Below are 27,641 nucleotides of genomic sequence, written 5' to 3'. Positions count from 1 at the left end.
AGCATGGCTGAGGAGCTGGTGTATGGGGGAATGATTCACATTTTTGGATCATTGGAAGCTGTTTTGGGGTAGAAGTGACCTGTACAAGAAGGACGGTTTGCACCTAAATTGGAAGGGGACTAATATACTGGTAGGGAGATTTGCTAGAACTGCTCGGGAGGATTTAAACTAGTAAGGTGGAGGGGGGTGGGACCCAGAGATATAGTGAGAAAAGAGATCAATCTGAGACTGGTGCAGTTGAGAACAGAAGTGAGTCAAACAATCAGGGCAAGCAGGGTCAAGGTAGGATTAATAAATTAAACTGCATTTATTTCAATGCAAGGGGCCTAACAGGGAAGGCATGGTTAGGAACATGGGACTGGGAAAGCAATTACAGAAACATGGCTCAGGGACTGGCAGCTTAATGTCCCAGGATACAAATGCTACAGGAAGGATAGAAAGGGAGGCAAGAGAGAAGAGGGAGTGGTGTTTTTGATAAGGGATAGCATTACAGATGCGCTGAGGGAGGATATTCCTGGAAATACATCCAGGGAAGTTATTTGGGTGGAACTGAGAAATAAGAAAGGGATGATCACCTTATTGGGATTGTAATTACAGACTCCCTAATAGTCAGAGGGAAATTGAGAAACAAACTTGTAAGGAGATCTCAGCTATCTGTAAGAATAATAGGGTGGTAATGGTAGAGGATTTTGAATTTCCAAACATAGACTGGCACTGCCATAGTGTTAAGGGTTTAGATGGAGAGGAATTTGTTAAGTGCGTACAAGACAATTTTCTGATTCAGTATGTGGATGTACCTACTAGAGAAAGTGCAAAACTTGACCTACTTGACTCTTGGGAAATAAGGCAGGGCAGCTGACTGAGATTTCAATGGGGAAGCACTTTGGGGCCAGCGACCATAATTCTATTAGTTTTAAAATAGTGATGGAAAAGGATAGACCAGATCTAAAAGTTGAAGTTCTAAATTGGAGAAAGGCCAATTTTGATGGTATAAGGCAAGAACTTTCAAAAGCTGATTGGGACAGTTGTTCGCAGGTAAAGGGACGGCTGGAAAATGGGAAGCCTTCAGAAATGAGATAACGAGGATCCAGAGAAAGTATATTCCTGTTAGGGTGAAAGTAAAGGCTGGTAGGTACAGGGAATGCTGGATGACAAAAGAAATTGAGGGTTTGGTTAAGAAAAAGAAGGAAGCATATGTCAGGTATAGACAGGATAGATCGAGTGAATCCTTAGAGTATAAAGGCAGTAAGAGTATACTTAAGAGGGAAATCAGGAGGGCAAAAAGGGGACATGAGATAGCTTTGGCAAATAGAATTAAGGAGAATCCAAAGGGTTTTCACAAATACATTAAGGACAAAATGATAACTAGGGAGAGTATAGAGCCCCTCAAAGCAGCCTTTATGTGGAGCTGCAGAAAATGGAGGGGGACACCAAACGAGTATTTTGCATCAGTGTTTACTGTGGAAAAGGATATGGAAAATATAGAATATAGGGAAATAGATGGTGACATCTTGCAAAATGTCCATATTACAGAGGAGGAAGTGCTGGATGTCTTGAAATGGGTAAAACTCCCCAGGACCTGAGCAGGTGTACCCAAGAACTCTGTGGGAAGCTAGAGAAGTGATTGCTGGGCCTCTTGCTGAGATATTTGTATCATCAATAGTCACAGGTGAGGTGCCGGCAGACTGGAGGTTGGCAAACGTGGTGCCACTGTTTAAGAAGGGTAATAAGGACAAGCCAGGGAACTATAGACCAGTAAGCCTGACGTCGGTGGTGGGCAAGTTGTAGTAGGGAATCCTGAAGGACAGGATGTACATGTATTTGGAAAGGCAAGGACTGATTAGGGATAGTCAACATGGCTTTGTGCGTGGGAAATCATGTCTTACAAACTTGATTGACTTTTTAGAAGTAACGAAGAGGATTGATGAGGGTAGAGTGGTAGATGTGATCTATATGGACTTCAGTGAGGCATTCGACAAGGTTCCCCGTGGGAGACTGGTTAGCAAGGTTAGATCTCACGGAATAAAGGGAGAACTAGCCATTTGGATACAGAACTAGCTGAAAGGTAGAAGACAGAGGGTGGTGGTGGAGGGTTGTTTTTCAGACTGGAGGCCTGTGACCAGTGGAGTGCCGGAAGGATCGGTGCAGGGTCCTCTACATTTTGTCATTTATATAAATGATTTGGATGCGAGCATAAGAGGTACAGTTACTAAGTTTGCAGATGACACCAAAATTGGAGATGTAGTGGACAGCGAAGAAGGTTACCTCAGATTACAACAGGATCTTGATCAGATGGGCTACTGGGCCGAGAAGTGGCAGATGGAGTTTAATTTGGATAAATGCGAGGTGCTGCATTTTGGGAAAGCAAATCTTAGCAGAATTTATACGCTTAATGGTAAGGTCCTAGAGCGTGTTGCTGAACAAAGAAACCTTGGAGTGCAGGTTCATAGTTCCTTGAAAGTGGAGTCGCAGGTAGATAGGATAGTGAAGAAGGTGTTTGTTATGCTTTCCTTTATTGGTCAGAGTATTGAGTACAGGAGTTGGGAGGTCATGTTGCGGCTGTATAGGACATTGGTTAGGCCACTGTTGGAATATTGCATGCAATTCTGGTCTCCTTCCTATCGGAAAGATGTTGTGAAACTTGAAAGGGTTGAGAAAAGGTTTACAAGGATGTTGCCAGGGTTGGAGGATTTGAGCTGTAGGGAGAGGTTGAATAGGCTAGGGCTGTTTTCCCTGGAGCGTTGGAGGCTGAGGGATGACCTTATAGAGGTTTACAAAATTATGAGGGGCATGGATAGGATAAATGGACAAAGTCTTTTCCCTGGGGTGGGGGAGTCCAGAACTAGAGGGCATAGATTTAGGGTGAAAGGGGAAATATATAAAAGGGGCAACTTTTTCACACAGAGGGTGGTACGTGTATGAAATGAGCTGCCAGAGGAGGCTGGTAAAATTGTAACATTTAAAAGGCATTTGGATGGGTATATGAATAGGAAGGGTTTGAAGGGATATGGGCCGGGTGCTGGCAGGTGGGACGAGATTGGGTTGGGATATCTGGTCAACATGGACGGTTTGGACTGATGGGTCTGTTTCCATGCTGTACATCTCTGTTCTCTGTGACTCTATGACGTTGGCATGCCGCTTGGCATGATACCTTCTGGCTTGGTATAAACTATATATTGATGTGGGAAACTGAATGTCAGCTACAAAATTACAGTCAGTTTCCTTTACTTGGAGGAAGCAAGTGTCTTAACAAGCCTGGTTGGCAACACACCAAATTGAGGCAGGTACCCTTCTGACTCCAACCTCCTCTAAAATCGTGACATCAGGAATGATGCTGGAAATCCAGAACTCTGGTCAGGGTAGGAATTTTCAGGACAATCCCTCTTTGTTCCTAGTAGGGCCTGAAAACCTGTCCACACTATCTGTTATCATTTCTATGGTCAGACACACATCAGAAAAACAAAGCTGTCCCTGCATCAGTAGAAAGTTCACAAGAGAATGAGCAAAGCATTTTGAACTATCAGTTGATTTGATGCATGTGCATTTTTATAAATATTAAATTACGTCCTCTAAATAGTGTGTTGCATAAATCCTTTCACAAAATGACTTAGTTAATAGACTTAAACTTTGTTGTAAAGAAGACTTATACAATTCCAGTCTGCATAGTTGTTGGAAAAGCAATTCATCAATCAGAAGGCAGTCAAATCTAATAGCTTTTCCACCTCAGTGACTTTATGGAAAACTATTGACATTTTAATGATTGCAAGTAATATAATGAGACTAACCACTTTTATATTCGATGACAAAAATTGATCACACGTAGATTAAACTGACCTGAAAATATTTTTATGAAGTGCTGACCAATTTAACATTTAAATTTTTTTTTGATTAAATATGAATATTATTGTAAGAGCAGTGAATTACAGACCTTGATGCAGCAGCATTCAGATATTCAATTTCAGATGGCAAGAAAAAGGACATCTTTAAACGATTAAATCCATTATACCCTTCACTTGAAACCTCATGTATAATTGGTGGAAGAGGAGTCAGCTGGCAGGAAATAATTTTCATGAGTGTTTACTAAATGGCATCAGCAAATGCCGATTTCTATGCAGCGAGATAATGGAATAAATAATCTATTTTACTTATTCATTCTGCAATGATACCGATTTTTTTCCTTGAATTATCAAAAAAAACCCTGCGTATAGCTTTGTCTCATTGTATTAAAATTGAAAAAAAAATCCCAAACTGTCACTCATGATGAGCTCATGAAACAATGCATGGAAATTTCAAATCAGTCAACTTTGACAACTAATCAAATAACAATGAACTAATAACATCTCAATATTGAATGCTCTATGCACTTTATAAACACCCTCAATTTTGATTCTTTACTGTTATTTTGATAATCAATAATAATAAATCTTGCAACCATAAAGATGATTAACCCATGTTGTAATCTTGAACTAAAATTAGGTCTTAAGTGTTATAAGTGCATTTGGGGAATTTTATACCAAGGAATGTGCTGTTTTATTATTTGTGGATCTTTGATATTCATCCCTTTGGACCTTAATAAACAATATGGCCATCAATCAAAAAGTAAAAGAAATCTGGAAATGATAGAAATATGAAACAAGAGCAAAAAATCCTGGGAATACCGAGCAGATAGGTCACTGGAGAGAATAGACAAATGTAAGATGTTAGGTGTGGACCCTTTACCAGGATATAAGGATTGAAAAGAAAATTGAAATAGGAATATTACAAGCCAGAAATTTAGACATTGGTGATCCTTTCCCAGCATTCAGGGGATTGGGGAATAAAATATTATTGAGGCAGTGAGGGGTTGAGGCCTGGGGTAAATGCCCCAAACTATCATGTGGCATCTGTCAGAACACTTTCCTGCTTCTCTTGCCCATGGAAATTTTTAAAGTGAAATAAAACCATACCTTCCTGGATCTCTATTAGTACATAATGCACCCACTATTAAGCAGGACTAAATGGATTGGGAATCTGCCAATGTTCCCATGTTCAGTGAAAGTCCTGGGAATGCTCTCTTGCTATGGGTATACTGCTCACTTGCTCAAAATGGCAGGGCAGTAATGGGATCTGGAAGGAAGACAGTGGGAAGATGGGCCAAGTATCCTCTTTCTTTTAATTCCCCACCTATCCTGTTCCAACAATTTAAAGTTGGGTTTTTTTTTTGAGAAACAACAATGGATAAGGCCATGTATGTTCAGTAATGAGTGAAAAAACATTTTGTTAATGAGTTATGAAAGGTGGTAATACAATGTCAATGCCTAGTGAATACGTGATGCATAGGCCAGGGTTAATGCTCTGGGGTCATGTGTTCAAATCCCACCATACCAGCCGGTGGCATTTAAATTCATATTTAATTAATCAAATAAAAACTAGTCTCTTCAAAACAGCATCAAATATCATGAAACCTGTCTGGTTCGCCAATGTTCTTAGAGAAGGAAATCTGCTGTATTTACCTGATGTAATTTGCATCTGTCTGATTGAATCAAGCACATTGTGAATCAAAGGGCAGTAACTGATGGAGCTATAAATGCTGGAGTTGCCAGTGATACCACTGGAAAAATAAATGTAATAAAGGTTAATTCAGGCAACATTTTCCAAATAGTGATCATAAAATGACTGAATTTGAAATTCAGTTTGAATTAGACAAGAACGATTCACAAATTATGCTTTTTTCTTTAATTTAAGTAGTATGAACTTTGATAAACAAATTGACCACAGTGAACTGCACTGAGCTTTTAATCTATCAAACACAATCTGTCTGAATATCAGATCAGAGCTAAAGTGTTAAATTACCAACTTGTATTCCTAAGAAATAGGCTATCGTTTTGTTATTTTTCTCAAAAGCAGCTGTTCACTCAGAACAGAGATGGAATTAACACTTGTTAAATGCACATGTTATATTTTCTAGCAATTGACTATAAATAATCAAAAACAAGACTGTATTTAGGAGAAACCTGGTCTCATTAAAAAAAATGTAGTTCAGTTGGGTTACATTAAATATTTCACATAAGATTAGCATTCTCATACTAATACCTCAGCAAAAACATGCCTTTTGTGATATGGTGAAACCCATATAATGTCAAACAGTGAAATTTATGAATATATAATGGATCTTCAATTTTAGTGAAATAAAGCTGACAATTGTGTGGAATTTGCCTCCATTACCCATGGCTACTTGGGTATCTTAAGGGCCTCTAGAATCTTTCAATGCACGGTTAACTTTTAGAGAGTTAAAATGTAATTTTCCAAAGAAAGGCAAAACACATTGGATATACACTTTGACTGCACCTGATGATTTGCGATCTGTGTATCGTGCATCAGATACTTTTTTCATGAATAGATTGACTAGCAAGTTCCTGATTTTTTATTTATTCCTGTCTTTTTCACTTCCTTGTTCATCTGCTTTTAATGGGAACTGACAGCTGTGTCATTCATATCTCATACAGTTGTTGTGATGACCTACCACTTATTGAGCAAAGCACTCACAGTGACAGCTATCTTTAATTATCCTGTCGCTGGCTTCACCCAGGTCTATAAATACGAGGAAAAGCTTCCAAATGTTAAGCTGACATTTCTAACATTACCACATGACCATGCAGGTCATTAAAACAAGGAAACAGGCCATTGTAAAGTGAAAATTATATGACAAAAGAGACAGGCTGGTCTGACAGAGATACGCAATATCTTAACAATTTAATTTAAGGTAGCCCCCAATTGCCAAATTTCAAAACAGCAGAAGAGAAATTACTTTTATGTGTAAACTTTAAAATTTATATATTAATGGACAATAAAAGCGGCTGGAAGTGCTTTTCACCTATTCAATTATGGAATATAAAAAAATGTTCATTTTTATTTGCTGGCATGACTCAATGTAAACTCTCCCTTCTCCCTTTGAAGATTTTGGACTACACAAGTGGTTAGCATCCTCTTTTAAGCTGATGTACTTTAAAAGAAAAGTTTAAAATAAATGCAGTTGGGAGCTGTTGGACAAAAAGTAAACCTGAAAGAATGGAGAACAGAAAAGTATACTTTAACTAGAAGAAACATTGCGAATGTGAGAATCATCATGCACTTGCATCAAAGAAATAAGTTGAGCCATTATTTTGTTTCTTACTTTGCTATTCAGATTTTAAATGTTTTGCTGAATTAGCCTGATCCCATGGCAACATTTTCTTTTGGGCATTTATGATGTTGTTAAAACTGAACTCAACTTGGCCACATTTGACTGAGTGTGGCATCCAAGAGCCCTAGCAAAACTGGAGTCAATCAGAATCAGGGAGAAAATTCCCTGCTGGTTAGAGTCATACCTAACACAAAGGAAGATGTTGTGGTTGGAGGTCAATCATTTCAGCTCCAGGCCAAGTCTGCAGGAGTTCCTCGGCATAGTGAGTAACCATCTTCAGCTGCTTCATCAATTATCTTTCCTCATCATAAGGTTCAAACTGTTCAGCACCATTCACTTCCTCAGATACTGAAGCAGTCCATGCTCAAACACAGCAAGACTAGCTCGACTTGTGCACAGTGACTGAATGGTTAGCTCTGCCACCTCAGGGATGCCAGGGATCTGGGTTCGATTCCATACTTGGGTGACTGTGTGGGGTTTGCACATTCTCCCTATATCTGTGTGGGTTTCCTCTAGGTCCTCCTGTTTCTTCCCAAAGACTGTGCAGATTAGGTGGATTGGCTGCGCTAAATTACCCGTAGTGTCTAGGGATGTGTAGATTAGTGCATTAGCTATGGAAAATGCAGGGTTATGGGGATAGGGTAGCGGGGTGGGTCTAGGTGGGATGATCTTCGTAGGGTTGGTGTGGAACCAAATGGCCTGCTTCCACTATTAGGGGATTCTATGATTCAATGAAGACTTGGACAATATCCAGACTTCAGTTGACAAATGGCAACTAACATTTCTGCTATGCAAATGCCATGCAGTGACCATTGCCAACAACAGAGAACCTAACCATTGCCCCATGACATTCAAGGAATCCCACACCATCAACATCCTGGGAGTTTCTTGATCAGAAACTGAAATGGACAAGCCATATAAATACTGTGGCTACAAGAGCAGGTCAGAGGCCTAGGAATCCTGCAGTGGGGAACTCACCTACTTATTCCCCATATCCTATCCACCATCTACAAGACAGAAGTCAGGATTGTGATGGAACACTCCCCAGTTGCCTGGATGAATGCAGCTACAACAACTCTCAAGACATTGGCACTACTTAGGACAAAGCAGCACTCTGGACAGCCCAAATCTAAAAAAAATCATTCCCTCCACTACCAATGCTCAGTAGCAGTAATGTCTATTAGCTGTAAGATTAACTGCAGAAACTCATGAAAAGTCCTTAAATAGCACTTCCAAACACATGACCCCTACTATCTAGATGGACAAATGGGGACAGTAGATAAATGGGGACACCACCACATAATTCTCCTCCAAGCCACTCGCTACCCTGATTTGAAAATATCTCACTGTTCCTTCAAGGTCACTGGGTCCAAATCTTGGAACTCTCTCTTTTGAAGGTATTGTACACCAAATGGACTGCAGCAGTTGAAGAAGCTCACTTTCTCAAGGGGACTCTGGAAGAGCTATACTTGCAATAATTGCATTTATTAAGAAACTTGGTTGATATGCCTTTTCACTTATAATCTCATATGGGGTAAGATATTTAATTGCTGATCTCAGTTACTGAAAAATCTCTTTTGATTCTTTTACGTTGTGACCTATGGAGTAATGGGCCTACAGTGACAGAACACTTCTCCAGCCTTGCTCATAACACCAGGTGGCAGAAGAGAGAGCAACCTGGTGTTATGAGAAAAGAAAAAAAACATCTGTCATACTTGGCCAACACTATTTATCTATGTCAGCTGCGGAAGGGACTGCTGTTCACGAATTGGTCTCCACAGCCACAGCAGATGATGTTAATACTGAAATGACATATGCCTTGGACATATTCTATCATCTCCTGATCAGATGGATGTGATCACTGGCAGCTTCAGAGATTGGTAGACACTGACTTAAAGCTCTTTTAGTTCCGCTTTACTTTTCAGTATCCTACCATTTATTGTATATTTCTCTACCTTTTATCCCCTCTTGAAATGCACTGCCCCATACTTTTCCCAATTGAATTCCATTTGCCTCTCTTCTGCCTCCCTCCTGAGTCCATTGTTATTTTATCTTGGAATCCATAGTGTGTAGGGATGCAGTATTAAAAATTAATGCTGCATTATCAGAAGCAATATACATTTTTATTAAAAGTCTGCAAAGTGGCAATTTCGGGCCGTTTCATGGAAGTTTTCTCTAGCATGTTTTCTCACGCAGTTTAAGTCATTACATATGCATCACACCTCTATGGCACCCCGCTGATGCTATTGTGTGCTCACCAGCAGCAGAAGTACTCACTACTGCTGGAACCTTCCCAGATTCCTAGCACTGGTACTATATTAAACTGCAGCTATGCAACAGATAAAGTGTGTAAGTCAGCTGGTTAGTTATCTTATTAGGAACTCAGATTGGTTTTGGGACCTGTTCAATAAAGTCAATGTGCTACCCTAAGAAATTTATTACAATTCTACATCCCATTTTCTCCTTTAATTTTTATTTTGAAGGTGGCATATTCAGCTTTTAAACTGAGATGGCATTTATATTTTTCAGTATTTACTTGCCAAAATAATAACAGTGACTAAACTTCAAATTGTTGAATTGGCTGAAAAACATTCTGAGGTGCCCTGTGGGCTTGAAAGAGCTATAAACAAATGGAAAATTGTTCTTTTATTGTTATAAGACCATATACATAGGAGAAGAAGTAGACCATTCGCCCATCAAATCTGCTTTCCCATTCAATGAGGTCATGGCTTATCTGAAAACGCTGAACCCCACTTTCCTGCTTTTTTTCCCATAACCGTTGATTCCTTTACTGATTAAAACTCTGCCCATCTCTGCCTTGAATATGCTTAACAACCCAAACTCAACAGCACTTTGAAGTAAAGCATTGCATGGATTCACTACCTTCAGAGAAGATGTTCCTCCTCATCTCTGTCTGAAATGGATGACCTTTTATTCTGTGATTATCTCTTGCCCTAACGGATCATTCTGGATTCTTCTCCTTCTGCTGCAGCAGAAAGATGTCTGGGTAATCATTGACCATCCCAACCTTTTAGATTGCAGTGACATGGTGGTACCATAAACCCATCTGATTTTTTTTTTCTTCTCTGTGTCATGACAGCCTCGGTAGAATGCAATGGCACCTGATCTTGTGGTATTGCCAGAATCTCTCAGATTGTATGTATTTGAGGAAAGTCTATAAACGGGTATCCTTCCCTCTCCTCAGGGCCTCAAACTATACCTATTTGTCGATTGTGGTTCAGACCAAGGCATGAAAAAAGTGTTTTACAGTTGATTTGTGTGGCTCTTTCATTCCTTAAATTTGGGTTCCCCTCATTTTGATAATTCAGTCCTGCAAAGCTCTACTATATCTCCCTTCCCATGGCAGTAATAGATATACTCCTGGTGAGGGAGCTCTGATTAGGAGCCAAGGAAAATATACTTTGGGCAAAAATCTAGGCTCTATATCTGTTGACTGGAAACACTGCAGAGCACCAAGAATGAACTCAATTATTTGGACTAAACTGCATTTTCATTAATCTACACCTTTGAACGTCCAACATTTTAGCCATTTCTCCTCTTAATTGTGCACTATTAGTATAAGTTAATTAATAGTTGATTTATACACAGTATACCAAGACCAAGAATTGGCAATTGTATCTGGTTACCTCTTAAAGGTGAATGATTTGCATCCTTGCCTTCAGTCCGGGTCTTGATTACATCTAAACCAAAAAAAAATCGTGAGTACAAAACAACAGCATTCAGTGATTAATTTATTCTTGGGATAAATTTATAATAAATGGGATTTAGGCATGCTTTAAAGGTCAGCTTGTGTTGCCTATCTCTAATTGTCCTTGAACTGAAAGGTTGCTTGGTCATTTCAGAGGGCATTTAAGAGCCTCATGGAGGCCATATCAGGTAATGATAGCAGATTTTCTTACCTAAAGGCAATTTGTGAAGCAGATGGATAGATGACAATTGGCAATGGTGTCATGGTTAACATTACTGAGACTAATGCTAGATATTTCAATTGAATTTAAATTCCATTCAGCTGACACTTTGGGATTTGAACCCTTGTCCCTCTATTATTAACGTGGGCCTCTGGCATACTAGTCCAGTAGCATTACCAGTGTAAGTTGCCTCCTTCAAAAAAATCAAATGTCATACTTTTTAAAAATATAATGTAGGTCAATATGATCACTATGAAATAATTAAAGTTACATATTTGATTCTAAATAATAGTACTTTTTCCAATCATTTATCAAGGTAAAATAACAAGGCTTCTTTGAACAATCTTTAAATACAATAAAGTCCAAAAACAATAGCAAATTTAGATCTTTCTTTTCCATGTGAATCACATAACAATACATTAAGATCAGTGTTAAAATTGTCAGACATGTTCCTAACAAAGAAAATCGCAGAATTAATTCTAGCAACACTCATTACTATTTACATTATGTATGGATTGCGATATATTGGAAACTAAACTCTGCCTCATGTTGAGGATGTCATGAAGTGTCGGACTCCATACTCAGTGAGACAACTAAGGACAAATCTAGGTGGCTACAACTTGGATTTCATGAGACTTTGGAAGCATCAGCAGCAGAATTGTATTCAAATATTATTTGTAGCCTCATGGCCCAGCAACAGTACTCTCCATTTCCATCAAGCAGGCAACCAAGCTTACTTCAATGAGAAATAGAGAATACTATGGCAAAAACAGCACTAGATGTACTTAAACATAAACTGCCAATTTAATGAAGCTACAACCAAAGACTGCATGCATGCTAGAGAGCAAAAGCATCACGATATGGATTGAGTTAAAACCAACTGAAGAGAGCAAAATATTGCAGTTCTATCACACCTAATCATGCATGATGATGGATTGTTAAGCAACTACCAAGAGATTAGGAGGCTCCATGAAAACCTACATCCTCAACAATGGCAGAGGCCAGAACACTGGATGCAAATGCAAGGTTGAAGCATTTGCAACCATCTTCAGCCAGAAGTGACATATGATTTTTTTCCGTATTGTCCTATGGTCCCACTATCACAGCTGTCAGTTTTCAGCCATTTCAATTCACTTCAAAGCAATATCATGAAACAGCTGAGTGTCCCGCATACAGCAATCACAATGATCCTCATAAACATCTTACTGGAGGTGCTGAAGACCTATACTCCAGAAGTAATTCCTTCTCTGCCTAAACTGTTACATTTTGACTGCAAAAGTGACATCTACAGGGCAATGTGGAAAATTATGCAGGTATGTCCTGTCCACAAAAGGTAACATAAATTGTCCACCCAAGTGGGAGGTGGTGTCCTAGGCCCTGGAGAATCAAATGTCTTGAATATGCTAAATTGCTCATAGTGTTCAGGGATGTGTAGGTTAGGTACATTAGTCAGGGGTAAATGTGTGGAATGGGTTTGGGTGGGAAACTCTTCGGAGGGTCGGTGTGGACTTGTTGGGCCGAAGGGCCTATTTCCACAATGTAGGGATTCTATGATTCTATACTGTTGTCTCCCACATCTTTCCTGAAATACCATGTTTCAATCCCTCTAATCAATTAGCTCCCTGGCACAGTACTGAAACAACTCAACAAAGTTACAAATGGCATCCTTTGAAGGCAAAGTTAAAAATCACACAACACCAGGTTATAGTCCAACAGGTTTATTTGGAAGCATGAGCTTTCAGAGTGCTGCTCCTTCATTAGGTAGCTATGGAGTAGGATCAAATGACACAGAATTTATAGCAAAAGGTTACAGTGTCATGCAACTGAAACAATATATTAAACAAACCTAGATTGCTGTTAAGTCTTGGAATGGGCTACAGGTTTCAGTTTATTTGTATGTAAATACCAGAACTTCTTTTAAGTCACATTCTTGAGATAACTCAAGGTTTTATATAAAAAAGTGACATCTCAGCTCAGATATTGCACTAAAGGTGTGAGATTCGAGTCTGTCTTTATCGCAATCTTGAGTCAGACTGCTTCTATTTCCAAAGTAGGAATTTATAAAATGTTACATGGATTGACTGTCTGCTGACTGTATGCTTTTTGAGCAAAATAGAATGTGTCTGCAGATACAGTTCCGCAAATGCAAATTCACCCCATAGATTTGTGTGTGTGTGTGTGTGTGCGCGCGCGTGTGTGTGCATGAGAGAGAGAGATAGAGAGAAAGAGAGAGAGAGAGAGGCTCCTCCACATCATGGCATGAGGGAGAGAGAGTGTGACTGTGTGCATGTGAGTGTATGCGTGTGAAACGGAATATAAGCCTGTGAGAGGGTGTGTGCATGGGTGTGAGTGTGTGTGCATATGAGAGAGAACATGTGTATGAGAGAGGGTCTGTGTGTATGTGTGTGTGTGTGTGTGTGTGTGTATATGTGAGAGAGATTGTATGTGGGGTCACCTGTCATGTAACATGAACATTAGGTGTCAGTTGAGGCCATCCTCACTGCCAATCAGCCTTTATAAATTATCACATCTTCTTTCTTCAGGTTTTAATTGCTGTGGAAGATCTTCTTAAAAAAGAAATTTTATCAGACTCTGCTCAGCCATTCTGTGCTGTTGCGTATTCCGAAGTCCACGTTGGAGGATGGTCACCTGAAGATCTGAGGCCAAATGTCCCTGACCACTGAAGTGTTTCCCAACTGGGAGGGAACATCCCTGTTTGGCAATTGTTGTGCAGTGTCCGTTCATGCGTTGTTGTAGAATCTGCTTGGTCTCGCTAATGTACCATGCCTCATCAGGTTAAATGATGAAGGCTTATGTCCGAAATGTCAACTCTCCTGCTCCTTGGATGCTGCCTGACCTGATGTGCTTTTCCAGCATTGCATGTTTTAGCCCTGACTCTCAAGCATCTGCAGTTCTCACTTTCTGCTTGATATTGAAAATGGTTGGGGTTTACATAGAAAGAAACTTTGAAACTCCTGCAATTCTATTGATTGAGTGATGTTTGCAATATGCTTTACAAGGTTTTTATCATGAATTATATATGTTTTAATGGTACAAAATCTGCAAATAGCAATTTTCCACTAAAGTAGCCTCAATCAATATACTCAAGCTGAGGAATAAGCTTTGTTTGAAAATGCAATGATAAATCATCTTTTAAATAATAGTAAGTTATAACTTGGCTTGGAGCAGATCTGTGTTGTCAGACATCAAACTCTTATCTCAACAGAGAAGCTGAAGAAAATCCTGTACATCAAAGCAAACATGTAGATGAAATAATGAACAAAGGATAATACTGTGAATAAAGCTTTACTTAACCCAAATGCACTTCAAAAAAAACTAAATCGAAATATTGACATTTCAGATTCTCAATTGCAAGAGCAAAGATCAGCTGTATATTTTCCCGAGGGATAAAACATATATAGAAAGTTCATTTATCTGAAGTATTGACCCTTATCTTCCCCCTCTGTCTGACCTGTTGAGTGTTCCCAGCATCTCATGTTCCTTTTTCAGATTTCCAGCTTCTGTGGTATTTTGCTTTTATAAGAAAAGTATGTTTTAACTTGGCATAGAGTAAAGCAAGAGCTGCAAATTCTTCTTGAAATTTGAACTAGCTAAATTTCACGGGAAAGACATAATGTATACTTGGAAACCAATATGTTAATTTGCTAGAGAATAAATTTCTTAAGAAGGCTAAGTCAGTGGGTTTGATTTCTGGCTTGTGCTAAGGTGACTTACATCAGACAGATAATTGGAGTTAAACGAGTGCTTTGAGTGCCACGTTCTGAGAGGCAGAAAGACATCAGGCAGAATTGCCAATCTTTATCCTTTCCTAACAATTCCCAGCAGCAAGTATGTGGATGGATGTTAACTGAGGAGAGCATTATGCTTAAATTTGAAGGCCTCCATGGCTTACCAACACGTGAAGACTGTCCATTTGGCAAAGTACAGACTGTGCGATGTGGGATTCCACGCCAGCTAAAATCAGCAATTTTGCAATGCATAAATGTCAGCAAATCAAAAAGATAAATATTTTTAAAATGCTGATGTAAAAGTAGGAAACTACTAATCTTATTAAAAAGTCCTACTATTTGTGACAAATCCAAGTGGTATCTCAATTTCATTTAAAAGAGTACCGACTACTAAGCATTCAGTTCATCTTGAACCATGTGACAAGAAAAAATACATCAAATATAATTTACATTGGAATGGAAGCAAATTAGTTTGACCTTTATTCTCATTGGTAGATTAAAGATGTTCTGAAATTAGGTAATACTTCAAAATTGTCCTATTTTTCTGCAGGTGCTGATGCCAATGATGTCTCGAATAGTAATGGAATAAAATGAACACATTGTATGACTACGAATTAAAGAGTTTAACTGTTATTTTGCTGTATAAAATCCAGGGGAAGTTTATCAAAAGATCTTCCACATTTGAAAGCCTATAACTTGCAATGTTTTTATTCTTGAAATATCCCAAAATTGACGTTTTTTGAATTCTGTCTTAAAATAAGACTACAAGGATGCCATTGATTCCTATTTTGCGTAATTATATTCATTGTGCTATAGTGCACGTTGGGATCCCTATATTAAAATATCTTTGCATAAGATTGCTAAAACTGAATTGCACATGATAACAGACTCCTTAGATTGCCAGCAGGTTGCAAACAGTTTTAAATGATCATTTCCAGGTTATTACCTCATTATCTAGATTTACAAGTTGTCTGAACAATGTTACCAGCTAAATTTTTTTTGTTTATCAGCACTTTTGTACAAAATCTACTTGCGCCAGGTTTTGTTATAGCAGTTATCCAACACTTAATTCTGCATTTAATTAAATTTACTCTTGCATGTTTAGAATTTAATTGCTTTCCATACGATGGTTTGCAACAATGAGCTGATAACATCAGAGTGAGGGGCCTCTGGGACCTGAGTGAACAAGGTAAACAAATTTGCATCTCCCTAAGCAATTAGATCCAAAGATTGTGAAATTAGCAGCACAAGAACTAAGAAGGTGGTGTAAATTACAATGGGGGAATTCAATGTCAAGTCAGATACGCAAAGAGAAATAAAGGGAAAGAAAAACTGGATAAAGAGAACAATAGCCAGAGGAAAATTTCTTTTTTAAAAAAGATCTTCCACAGCAATTAAAACCTGAAGAAAGAAGATGTGATAATTTATAAAGGCTGATTGGCAGTGACTAACACTTGCCATGCCGCTAAAAGGATACTTAAAATTGAAATGGACAAGAGTTAACCTCTTGTGATGATCTTTGTTTACATCCATCACACAAAGACAAAGCTTCACACAACGTCAATGCACTTTAATGTGGAGGTGGATGGGCAGATACCATTTCACTGAAGCTAATGGCATAACAGTACAATTTGCACTGCAATCTTTTTGATATTTCAGTTTAACTACACATCAGTACTTACTTGCAGTGACAAGGTGGAATTTTCTTTTTTTGTGTAAACGTGGATGGTACTTCCATCTAAGGCAGAAAAGGTCTTCTCATGCAATTACATTCTTTTAATTTCTTTGCATATTCATATGCAGGCAAACTATCAATTTTTTTGTTGTGGTGGGTTGGAGATTCTGACCCCTTGCTGGGATCTTCCAGCCTCCAGCTTTCAGATGCTGTATGTAAAAGGCACCTGGATAGCACTTCACTCACTGTAACCCTTGGCCCATCACCCTCAGCCACCCTGGAGATGTTGGATACATACCAGGAAGACAGCCTCATGATTCAGCACCACATCCCTCGAGGTGTTCCTGTCGGATATCTGCAGGAAAGGGATGTGGTCTTTCCCAGGGATAGAACAAAGGTTCTTTTTGAGGGTCCAAGGCAGCCTGGACCGAGGTGGCAGCCGAAGTCAGCAGCTGTGAGAACCAGCTGGAATGGAGAGATGGGATACTGTACCACAAAAGGATAACTGATCTGCCCCTCCAGGATAAGTGTCACTGTTTTTGTTTGTATTTATTCATTCATGGAATGTGAGAATTTTGATTGGTCCAGTGTTAAATCCCCATCCGTAGTTGCCATTGAGATGGTGTGCTGCCTTCTTGAAACGATGCCGTCCATGTGCTGGAGGTAGCACATTGCTATTAGGGAGGGAGTTCCAGGATTTTGACCCAGTGACAGCGAAGGAACAGCGATATATTTCCTCGTCAGGATGGTGAGTGGGTTGGAGGGGAACTTGCAGGTGGAATTGGTTGTGAGTTTAGAATGTGATGTCTAAGGATCTTTGGTGAATTTCTGCAGTGCAGATAGTAAACATTGCTGCTGCTGAGCGTTGGTGGGAGAGGAAGTGAATGTTTGTGGATGTGGTGCTAATCAAGTAGACTGCTTTGTCCTGGATGGTGTCAAACTTCTTGGAGTTTCACCCATCCAGGCAAGTGGCGGAATATTCCATCCCACTCCTGAGTTGTACCTGTAGATGATGAACAAGCTTTAGGAGGTGAGTTAATCTACTGCAGGATTACTATTCACTAACCTGCTTTTGTAGCCACAATGTTTATATGGATGGTCCAGTTCAGTTTCTCATCAATGATGTTGATCATAAGATCAATGCTCCATGCTCCTTTAAGTGTGAGTAATTTAGATTGTCTACTTGCCATTGCTTTGGACTATCACACAGGAGATTGGGCGCCAGGTTCAACATCACAGATCTTATGTATAATCAATGTCGTCATTTCATTGAAAGTACCAGTGGGTCACCAGTGGCACCACATCTTACACATCTGCCAGGGTTCACACTTCAAACATAAAAGGAGTTACGATACTCAGCAGCACCCACACTACCAGCTCAATGATCTTTCCTCACGACGAGGAGGACCTACATATCTGATAGCTTCTCAACAAAGCTTGAATGGGACAATAACACAGGACAAATGTAGCGTCTAAATGAACAGCTCATAGGAATATACGGCCCTCACATATTATAAAGCTTCATTGATTTTCATCAACTCTAGCTTTTTGACATCACTGAGTAATCTTCCATCCACAGTCCTTGAATTAGTAACTTCTCCAGGATCCCATTCTTACAAATATTACATGAGGATAATCACAACTCTGTGTCTATCAATGCAACCAACGTGTTTGTGCAACAATGCTAATACTTCTTAAAATTTCTCATCTTCGGTAGGAGAAGAACGTACACCAGCTGACGTGAGCATGTCCAGATAGGATATGGGCTGCCTATCTTATGGTCCTGAGAAGCAGGCAGCAGAGTTTGCAGAGTTGCTCAGGGAGCTGCCAGCTGCTCATTAAGTAGCAATAATTTAATAAAAAGTTGAGGAAGACTGACAGCTTCTGACACTAACAAATTCTCTGCAGCCTCAGGATCCCAGACCCTCAGGTGAGGAAAAGCCTCATTCATTAGGCCCATCCTTCAGAGCCTATTTCTGAAATTGCACCGTCAAGGCCTTCCAACTCACCTTCCAACATTCCCGTCATTGAAGAAGGGCCATTGGACCTGAAATGTGGACTCTGTTTTCTCTCCACAGATACAGCTAGACCTGCTGAGTTTCTCCAGCAATTTCTGTTTTTGTTACAGGTATTAACCTTGGTGACTAATGTACCAACTTCATTCTCCACCAGTGCAGCCATTCACCTCAGTGTATAATGTGTCTAGAATAGCTTGGCATCACATTCTGACAAGCACAGAGCTGGCAAAGGACAACAACAGAGCAGAAAGAAACAGTTGAAGTCTCTCTCATTTGAAAAACTGCTGAAGAACATACTGAGCCTGGTATAGATGATGAGCCCCTGGATCAGTTATAAATTAGCTGATAAAGATGCAGAGGCAAATAGCGATACATTGGACAGAGGTGCAAGAGACCATAAAGAGACTAGTGAGAAAGGGAAGAGGATCTACCCGATGTCATGGCTCTGACATGCAAGAGCATAGCTGTCTCTATGGACCATCACTGGTTTTGTGCATGGAAACATAGAACATTGAAAGCAGGAGCATTGAGGAGCAGGAGTTGGCCATTCAGCCTTCGATCCTGCTCTGCCATTCAATATGATCATGGCTGATCATCCAAGTTAATATCCTGTTTCTGTGTTTTCCCCATATCCTTTGATTCCATTAGCCCTAAAACATGAAAACATTCAAAGTTTTAGCCCTAACTGTTTTCTGTGGTAGAGATTTCCACAGGCTCACCACTCTCTAGGTGTAAACATTTCTCCTTGTCTCAGTCCTAAATGGCCTACCCCATATCCTGAGAATGTGTTTGCCCTGTATAGTTCTGTTAGAATTTTATAGGTTTCTATGAGAACACCCTTATTCATCTAAACCTTAGTGAATATAATTCTAGCAGACCCAGTCTCTCTTCATATGTCAGTCTTGCCATCTCAGGACTCAATATGTTACACTGTAGGCACATTCCCTCTATAGACAGAACATGTTCTCTCAGATAAGGAGACCAAAACTCACACAACATTACAGGTGTGGTCTCACCAAGGGCCTGTATAATTTCAGCAAGTCATCCCGGTACTCATGTATTCTATTCCTCTCACTATGAAAGCCAAAATACCATTTGCCTTCTTCACTGCCTGATGCACCTGCATTCTTACCGTCTGTGACTGGTGTACAAGGACACCCAAGTCTCACTGCAGCTCTTCCCTTCCCAATCTGTTATTATTCAGATGATAACATGTCTTCCTGTTTTTGTGTCCAAAGTGGATAATCTCATACTTACCCATATTATACTTCATCTGCTACACATGTGCCCACCCAATCACACTGAAGCATCTCTGCATCCTTCTCACAGCTCACCCTCCCACTCGACTTTGTGTCATCTGGAAACTATTCCATTTAGTTCCCTAATCTAAAGCATTATATAAATTGTGGGTAGCTGGGTCTGAGCACTGATTCCTGTGGTACTCCACTCGTCACTACCTGCCACTCAGAAAGCACTTGTTTATTTCTCTCTGCCAACCTGGTGTTGTGTGATTTTTAACTTTTTTCATGCAGAAGTCATGCAGAAGTTGGTACATGTATGGAATGAACTGCCAGAGGAAGTGGCGGAGGCTGGTACAATTACAACATTTAAAAGACATCTGGATGGATATATGAATATGATGGGTTTAGAAGGATATGGGCCAAGTGCTGGCAAATGGGACTAGATCAGATTGGGATGTCTGGTCAGCGCGGACTATGATTCTATAACTTCAAATTGATGCACCGACCAAGAAACTGAACAGAAGGTTATTGATGCAAAGGAAACAACATCATTGAAAATATATGACAAACAGAATAATATTTCACCATTATAAGAAAAAACTTTTCCTTAGGGAGCAATGCCTCTGTGCCTTAATTGGTTATTACTTCAAATATTCAGGCACTCATTTGCCCTCAAATCTAGCTGCCTCAAATGTTCCCGAGCCTATCTTCAAAGTATGACTATTGTTCTGACTTCTTCCAAAATCTTGGCATTGGCACCAGCTCCCTTAGCGTTTGTGCTGAATTTCCTTTCTCATCCAAGGGGGGCAGAGGTTTATTCCATGAATGAATGATGAGTGATTTATTGTCATTTGTACTCTACAATGAACAACACACTAAAATACAGTGAAAAGCAACCTGCTCCCTTTTTAAGTTCTCCTGCTGTTGCTGACCGAGGTTGTACAGAATGCAACAAAAATTCGCAATTTGGGAATGCCTGTCCTGAGTGCTCCTCCTGAGGAGTCCAGTCAACAGAAATTCAACTTCAGGAGAATTCTGTGATGGCTGTAGTGAATGCATGGGCACCATTATCACATTGTTCAGCATCAATCTGGGGTTTTGCACTGGTGTCATTAGCCATACCTTCTTGGTGTATTCCTTATCACCCAGAAGACAGCTTTGGAAAGGATGAGGGTGGCGCAGACATTCAAAGAGCCTGGGAGTTGTGTAGACTGTAAGCTTGTGACAGCTCCTTGGAGAGCAGGCACGTTCCTGCAGAAATTGTTGCCTGTCGTGACCCACGAACTGGACATTGAAGAAGTGAAATTCTTTCCTGTTCTGGAATCTGACTAGCTGCAGAGTGTGTGCAGTAGATGGCCCCTTGCGCCTGAGGCAGCACAATGACAGCTGCAACTCCCTGAGCTCAGGCACCTTGGCTTTCAGCATCCATGGTGAACCAGGCAAACTGCATTGCTTTCCTGTAAAGGACATAAATGAACTCATGAATGCGCTTGTGCGCTGCTGCTTGGGAGTTGACACATAGGTCCCCAGGTGAGGTCTGAAAGGGGCTGGTGGTGAGGAAGCTCAGTGTCACCGTGATCTTCAGCACTGGTGGCACAGCTCTTCAAATCACATGGCTGCAGACCTGCCTGCCTAAGCTGGTAGATGGAGGTGAAGGCTTCCTTACTCATCTGCAGGGACTAACCATGCCTCCTTGTGCACCTTTCTCGGCAGACTGCCTGATAACTGCCTGTTTCCTGTCTTTGAACAATGCTTGCTTTACCACTGCTGGAGCCCCTTGAGCCTCTGATAACTGCTTCTGCTGTTGCTGGTATTCCCCTTCACTTCCTCATTAAAGCCTCAATCCAATAGTCATGCTCCACTGTCAGCTGCAGTTTTCCTGTTGGACAGATTCATCTCCCTTGCACTCTGAGTGTGGCAGCTTCTCCCCCTTCAGAATTCCATCCAGTTCCACTAACTAGTTCTTAGAGAAGTTAAGAAATACTTGCATTGGCCTTGATAGAGAGAGGTCAATAGGGTCACAGTCCTGCCTTAACATTCCAAGTACCAGGATGCTTCTGAAACTGACATGCCAATATTTTTGGGTCAGTTCCCCAACCACTTCCATTTCATCCTTGCATGGTGTGGTGTGGAGATCAGCCCCTAGAGTTGGTGCCTGTGAAATAAAGGAACTCTATTATAAAGAATAATCATTATTTTCTCTGGTGAGTTTCCCAGTCTTGAAAATAGAGGATGCCTATTACCAGATCAGTGATTTATCTCATCAGGATCAGACCAGCCTATTGGACATAACATCAAAATATTGATCAGTCATGTATTTCCCCTAAATAGAGAAAAGATGGTCCATTTAGAAGATAATGAAGAGATTCAAAACTTGTCAGAGCACTGTCAAGCTATGAATTCCTATAAATAAATATTAAAACATCAAGTGTTTTATGATCCAAGATATGACACATTTTCAATCCATCATAAGGTTCTATACACGCACAACACACTATCAGCAGAATCTCGATCTCTTTCACTTTTTTTTAACCTGCTTGTTAAGCGATGAACAGTGAGTGGGCTTTTTGGTATTCAAGTTTCTCAGAAGCAACATAATAACTAGCTCCTGTGATGTATCCCATACACGCACAGAATCAGTCCTTAGCCATTAGGGATATTTAGCAATGCCACCCTGAGGAGGAGGTAGTAAATTAGGCCTCAGTGGCTGAATTCTTTACATACATTTCTAACTAGAAATGACAATTCCTGAGTGACAATAATAATATTTTCTTTCCATAAGAACAGTATAATGTGAAATATAATGATTCGGAGATGCCGTTGTTGGACTAGGGTGTACAAAGTTAAAAATCACACAACACCAGGCTATAGTCCAACAGGTTAAATGGAAGCACTAGCTTTCGGAGTGCTGCTCCTTCATCAGGTGGTTGTATGATTTTTAACAGTGAAATATATTGGTTTTGTTTGAAATGCTAGTTAGCTCAATTACTGGCCTGAGCAGAGAAAGAAAGTAGTGGCCAGAAAATGAAGAGGTGTTTTGATTCTGTGCTCGCTGCTGCTTACAGACAGTTGAATGTGGTAAAAACAAGTGGGATATGATTGGAGACTGTATTATTTGTTCATTCATTATTGGATGCTTTTCCTATATGCAAGGATCCCAGTGGAATTTCTGCAAATACAGTTTGTCAATGAAAGGAAGGGCCATTTAGCAGCTGCAGCTTCACAAGGGTAAGCATAGGGTAAACACGTCAGTTTGCTCCATGCTGTAAGTGGGGGTTAGCTGGAAGAATGGCCAAAAACTAACATATGAGAAAGCATCACCTACAATCCAGAGTGTGGGTTCAATTCCAATGCCAGCTGAGGTTATCACAAAGGATTCTGCTCTCCCCTCACCTGAGGCATGGTGACCCCCAGGTTAAACAACCACCAGTCACCTCTCTCTAATGAGTGAGCAGCTCGACAGTCCTTTGGGACTATGGTGACATTACCTTGACATAACCTACCCAATACACTTTCAGCAGGGCTGGGGCAGGTTCAGAAAGCTCCTGCTGAAAATATGCAGGAGCTTTTGTTTTAATATGCTAACATCTCAAATATAATTGCATTTATTTGTTGATGCTATTTGCCACGTGTATACTGTAAATACATAGCCCATAGTATTGTGAGATTCTCTGAAATCTAAACCTTTAAACGGATCAGATGGTATTTCAAATGAATAGCTTTGAAAGTATACTTTTGGAGTGATTCTTCACTCCTAACCACACAACATGGCAGATTAATCTCATTCAGATTTTTGTTTTGATGTACACTAAACAACCAGTTCCCGGTTCTTTAGTTGCTCCACGGAAAAGTATTCAAGCAAAGATGTCCCTGGGAGGACAAGCTTGGGATAAAATACTTAGAATTTGTGACCTGGACAAAATGGGAACTGGAGATGCTGGAGATCAGAGTCGAAGAGTGTGGTGCTGGAAAAGCACAGCCAGTCAGGCAGTATCTGAATAGCAGGAGAGTCAACGTTTCGGGCATAAGCCCTTCATCAGGAACTTGTGTCCCGAGGCATGCATAGTGCATTAGTATTTCATTCATCTTTTTAAACAAACTAGATTGAGAAGAATTTCTGAGTTTGAAATTGCTTCATGAAAGCGCTGAGGGGAATTTGCTTTCATATTATGATGAAGGAAATCAGGGAGGTTAGAACTGGTACTTATGCCCCATAGAGAATAAATTTTAAAACTTGCAGAATATATATTCATAGCTCAAGAAGGGAATCATAAAATTGGAGGCGAGGAGCCACAATTTCTCTGTGAATTCTGGATAGCTTGACTGGTTAATTGTAACTGAGCAGAAAGAAGCAAAGTCTGTTTAACAGTGCACTGAGTTGGACCAGGGTCAAAAACAAGCTTTAATCCACAAAATTAGAAAACAGAACAGTGATCATTAAAGGAAGAATGGAAAGAAATCACAAGACTGTAAAATGAAAAGGGAAATAAATCAAAATCTTCAACCAAATGTGTGGAAACACGTTGCTGAATTCTGATGAAGGATCACTGACCCGAAACGTTAACTCAGAGCTGAATTTTACCATGGGGGTAAGGGGGTTCACTAGTGCATTATCTCACATAATTCTTAGCTCATTAGCCTCTATGGTGCCTTCATGCTATTGTGCATCCTGCAACTGTTGGGAGTCCTTGTCACTGCTGGCACATCCTGGGACTCCAGGGGTTGACATATTACTTACACCCAACCATGCAACAGACCAAGTATTATAGTGGAATAGAAACAAAAAAACAAAGTTTCTGAGGCTGTAGATGGCATAGCTGACATGTCATTTCAGATAGTAATTCACTTCCATAAATTTATTGCTATTTTACACCATCACCTGTTCAATTACTATCATTGAGACTGCAGCTACAAGAACTAAGCTCCACAGGTTACCCATCCGAGAACACTATGGGAATGCTACTCTTTCCCTAATGTTCAGTGTATCTTAACATCTTCTGATTGCTCAATGTGGGCCCATCACATGCTGGGGCCTTCAAGCAGTTGGAAAATTCACTTCTATTAGCAAAAGTGAAGAGAAAACAAAGAAAGGGTGCATTTGCTTCTGGGCACAGCAGGGACTGCTTAAACTTTCAGCAGCAATAACTTTACAGTCAATGAATAGTCACTGCATTAGAACCGATTGTCAACTATAGCCTGCCTGGCTTGTGCTGAACTCTCCACCATGCACTGCTCTAACATGATGAAGGTGACACTCTACCTGCTCATTGTCATCAAGTTCCTCCTGGGAAGACTTCTGCTGCTTTCGTAGATCTTCAGTGTACATCACATCCTCTCTTCGCAGAGCACAGCATGCAAGGGCTATGGGTCACACTGTTCCTGGACTGTACTGCAGATCTTCAGTGTACATCACATCCTCTCTTCGCAGAGCACAGCATGCAAGGGCTATGAGTCACACTGTGCCTGGACTGTACTGCAGATCTTCAGTGTACATCACATCCTCTCTTTGCAGAGCACAGCATGCAAGGGCTATGGGTCACACTGTGCCTGGACTGTACTGCAAGGCCTCCCTAGACTGATCCATGCATCAAATGTCATGGTCAGAAGGCCTAGCATCGGCTTCATGATGGTCCGGTTGAAGAATGGGCATCATTGTCTATCTCTGTTCAGTTTCGGTCAGGCAGTTACATAATAGATTCATCATAACCACGGCTTTCCTTATTTCTCAGTAATCAGCCTTATAAAGCATATATCATTGAAAGAAAGCAGAAACATTGGAGTTCTCAAGGCAGAACTCTAGCAGAATAGTTCCCAGGGTACCTGGTGCAAACCTCTTGCAAATGGTACCCAGATCACGGCTGACTTGCACATTGAAGAAATGGAATTCTTTTCCGTTGATGAAGTTTGCATTTCATTTGATATGGAAATCTCAATGTGACATGTATACAATTTATAGTGCACTGCACTTGGGAAATGTAAATTACCTTGGCCAAACCTACTACCTGGGCAAAAGTACTAGCCTCCTCATGGGAAATGAGATGAAGGGGAATGATCTGGTACAAACTATATTGATAACAGCCTTGATATGTCGAGGGTTGAGGGTTGTGAGGTCCCACATAGGTCCTCCATGGATATTTGGAAGCAGCTAGTTGCATAATAACATAGTGCAGCTGTCAGCTTGTCAGGCACGACATATCCCTCACTCATCTAGAGGAAATGACATCATGGATAATAAACTCTGGGTGACAAAACCTCTGGTTGGTCAACCTCTCCCAACTGCACTACTGTGCTGCCACCTGTGGAGGGTCTGTCCTACCAGTCGGATAGTAATAGTGGTATCCAGGACAATGTCTGTAAGATGTGATTCCATATGTGTGACAATATATCAGGGTGTCGTTTGCCTAGTTCGTAGGATAGCTCATCCAGTTTTAGCACACAGCCAGCAGTTAATTAGAAAGGAGGAGTCTGCAGGTCAATATTGTCGGGTTTTATGATTGTCGCTTCCACTGCCTAGGTTGACACCAAGTGGTCTGTCTTATTTCTGTTCTTCCTTGAGATTTTGTAAATTTGATGCAACTGAATGGTTTGCTGGCCGATTTTAGGTGGCATTGAAGGGCCAACCACACTGTTTGGGGCTGGAGTCTGACATCGGTGGTGGGTAAGTTGTTGGGGCGATTCTGAAATTTTAAATGCATTTGGCGAGGCAAGGATTGATTAGGGATAGTCAGCAGGATTTTGTGTGAGGAAAATCAGATCTCACAAACCTGACTGAGGTTTTTTAATGAAGTAGTCAAAAAGATTGATGAAGGTAGAGCTGTAGATGTTGTTGACTTGGACTTTAGTAAAGTCTCTGATAAGATTCTTCCTGGTAAACTAATTAATAAAGTAAGATCACATGGGATTCAGGGTGAGCTGTCAATTAAGTGCAAAATTTGTTTGGTAGTAGGAGACAAAGGGTGGTGGTACGAGGGTTAGTTTTTTGATTGGGAGCCTAAGAATAGTGGTGTTCCACAGGGATTGGTACTAAGTCCACTTTTATTTATCATTTATTTAAATGATTTGGATAAGAGTACAGGAGGCATTGATAATAAATTTGATGATGCCACCAAAATTGGTGGTGTAGTGGACAGGGAAGAAGATAATCTAAGATTAAATAAGAGATCTTGATCAGTTGGGTCAATGGGCTGAAGAGTGGCAGATGGAATTAATTTGGATAAATACAAAGTATTGCAGTTTGGTAAGCCAAACAAGAGCAGGACTTATACATTTAATGGTGGGGCTCTGGATAGTGTTGTAGAACAGAGAGACCTAAGCATTCAGATACATGATTTGTTGAAATTTGCATCACATGTAGACTTGATGGTGAAGAAGGCATTTAGCAGGCTTGCCTTCATTGCTTAGAACTCTGAATATTGGAGTTGGGACATCATATTGGGATTGTACAGGATATTGGTGAGGCCTTTTCTACAGTACTGCATACAGTTCTGGTCATCATGTTATGAGAAGGATATTAATAAACTGGAGAGAGTTCAAGAAGAGATTTACCAGATTGCAGGGCTTGTATACAGAAATTGATGGAAAGGCTGGGACCTTTATTCACTGGAGCGTAGGAAGTTTAAGGGTGACCTTATTGACATTTATAAATCATGAGGGGCATAGATAAGACAAATGACAAGGGTCTTTTCCTTTGGGCTGGGGAGGTCAAATTTAGGGGACACATTTTTGGCGAGATGAGAAAGATTTGGAAAGGACATGAGGAGCAAGTGTTTTACACACAGAGTGGTTTGTGTGTGGAATGAACTGCTTGAGAAAGTGGTGGATGCAGGTACAGTTACGTTTAATAGACATTTGCCTAAGTTCATGATTG

General features: G+C 40.3%; 1 protein-coding gene across 4 annotated transcripts in view; it reads right to left on the bottom strand.

Moving 5' to 3' along the window:
• spock1 (SPARC (osteonectin), cwcv and kazal like domains proteoglycan 1) overlaps positions 1-27,641 on the bottom strand; it is a 531,503-nt gene that overhangs the window by 51,967 nt on the left and 451,895 nt on the right. For 3 of the 4 annotated variants that reach the window (XM_087995312.1, XM_087995314.1, XM_043703529.2), the window contains one exon: positions 10,810-10,863. The exons of the other annotated variant lie outside the window; for it this stretch is intronic. In XM_087995312.1, the coding sequence (XP_087851438.1) occupies positions 10,810-10,863 (54 nt within the window). The remainder of the gene's footprint in view (positions 1-10,809; positions 10,864-27,641) is intronic. 4 annotated transcript variants of the gene reach the window in all.

Source organism: Chiloscyllium plagiosum, unplaced genomic scaffold (assembly GCF_037043375.1).
Source record: "Chiloscyllium plagiosum isolate Xiang-an unplaced genomic scaffold, Cpla_swu_hap1 HiC_scaffold_16, whole genome shotgun sequence".
NCBI lineage: Eukaryota > Metazoa > Chordata > Chondrichthyes > Orectolobiformes > Hemiscylliidae > Chiloscyllium > Chiloscyllium plagiosum.
This window is presented reverse-complemented; position numbering and strand designations above follow the sequence as displayed.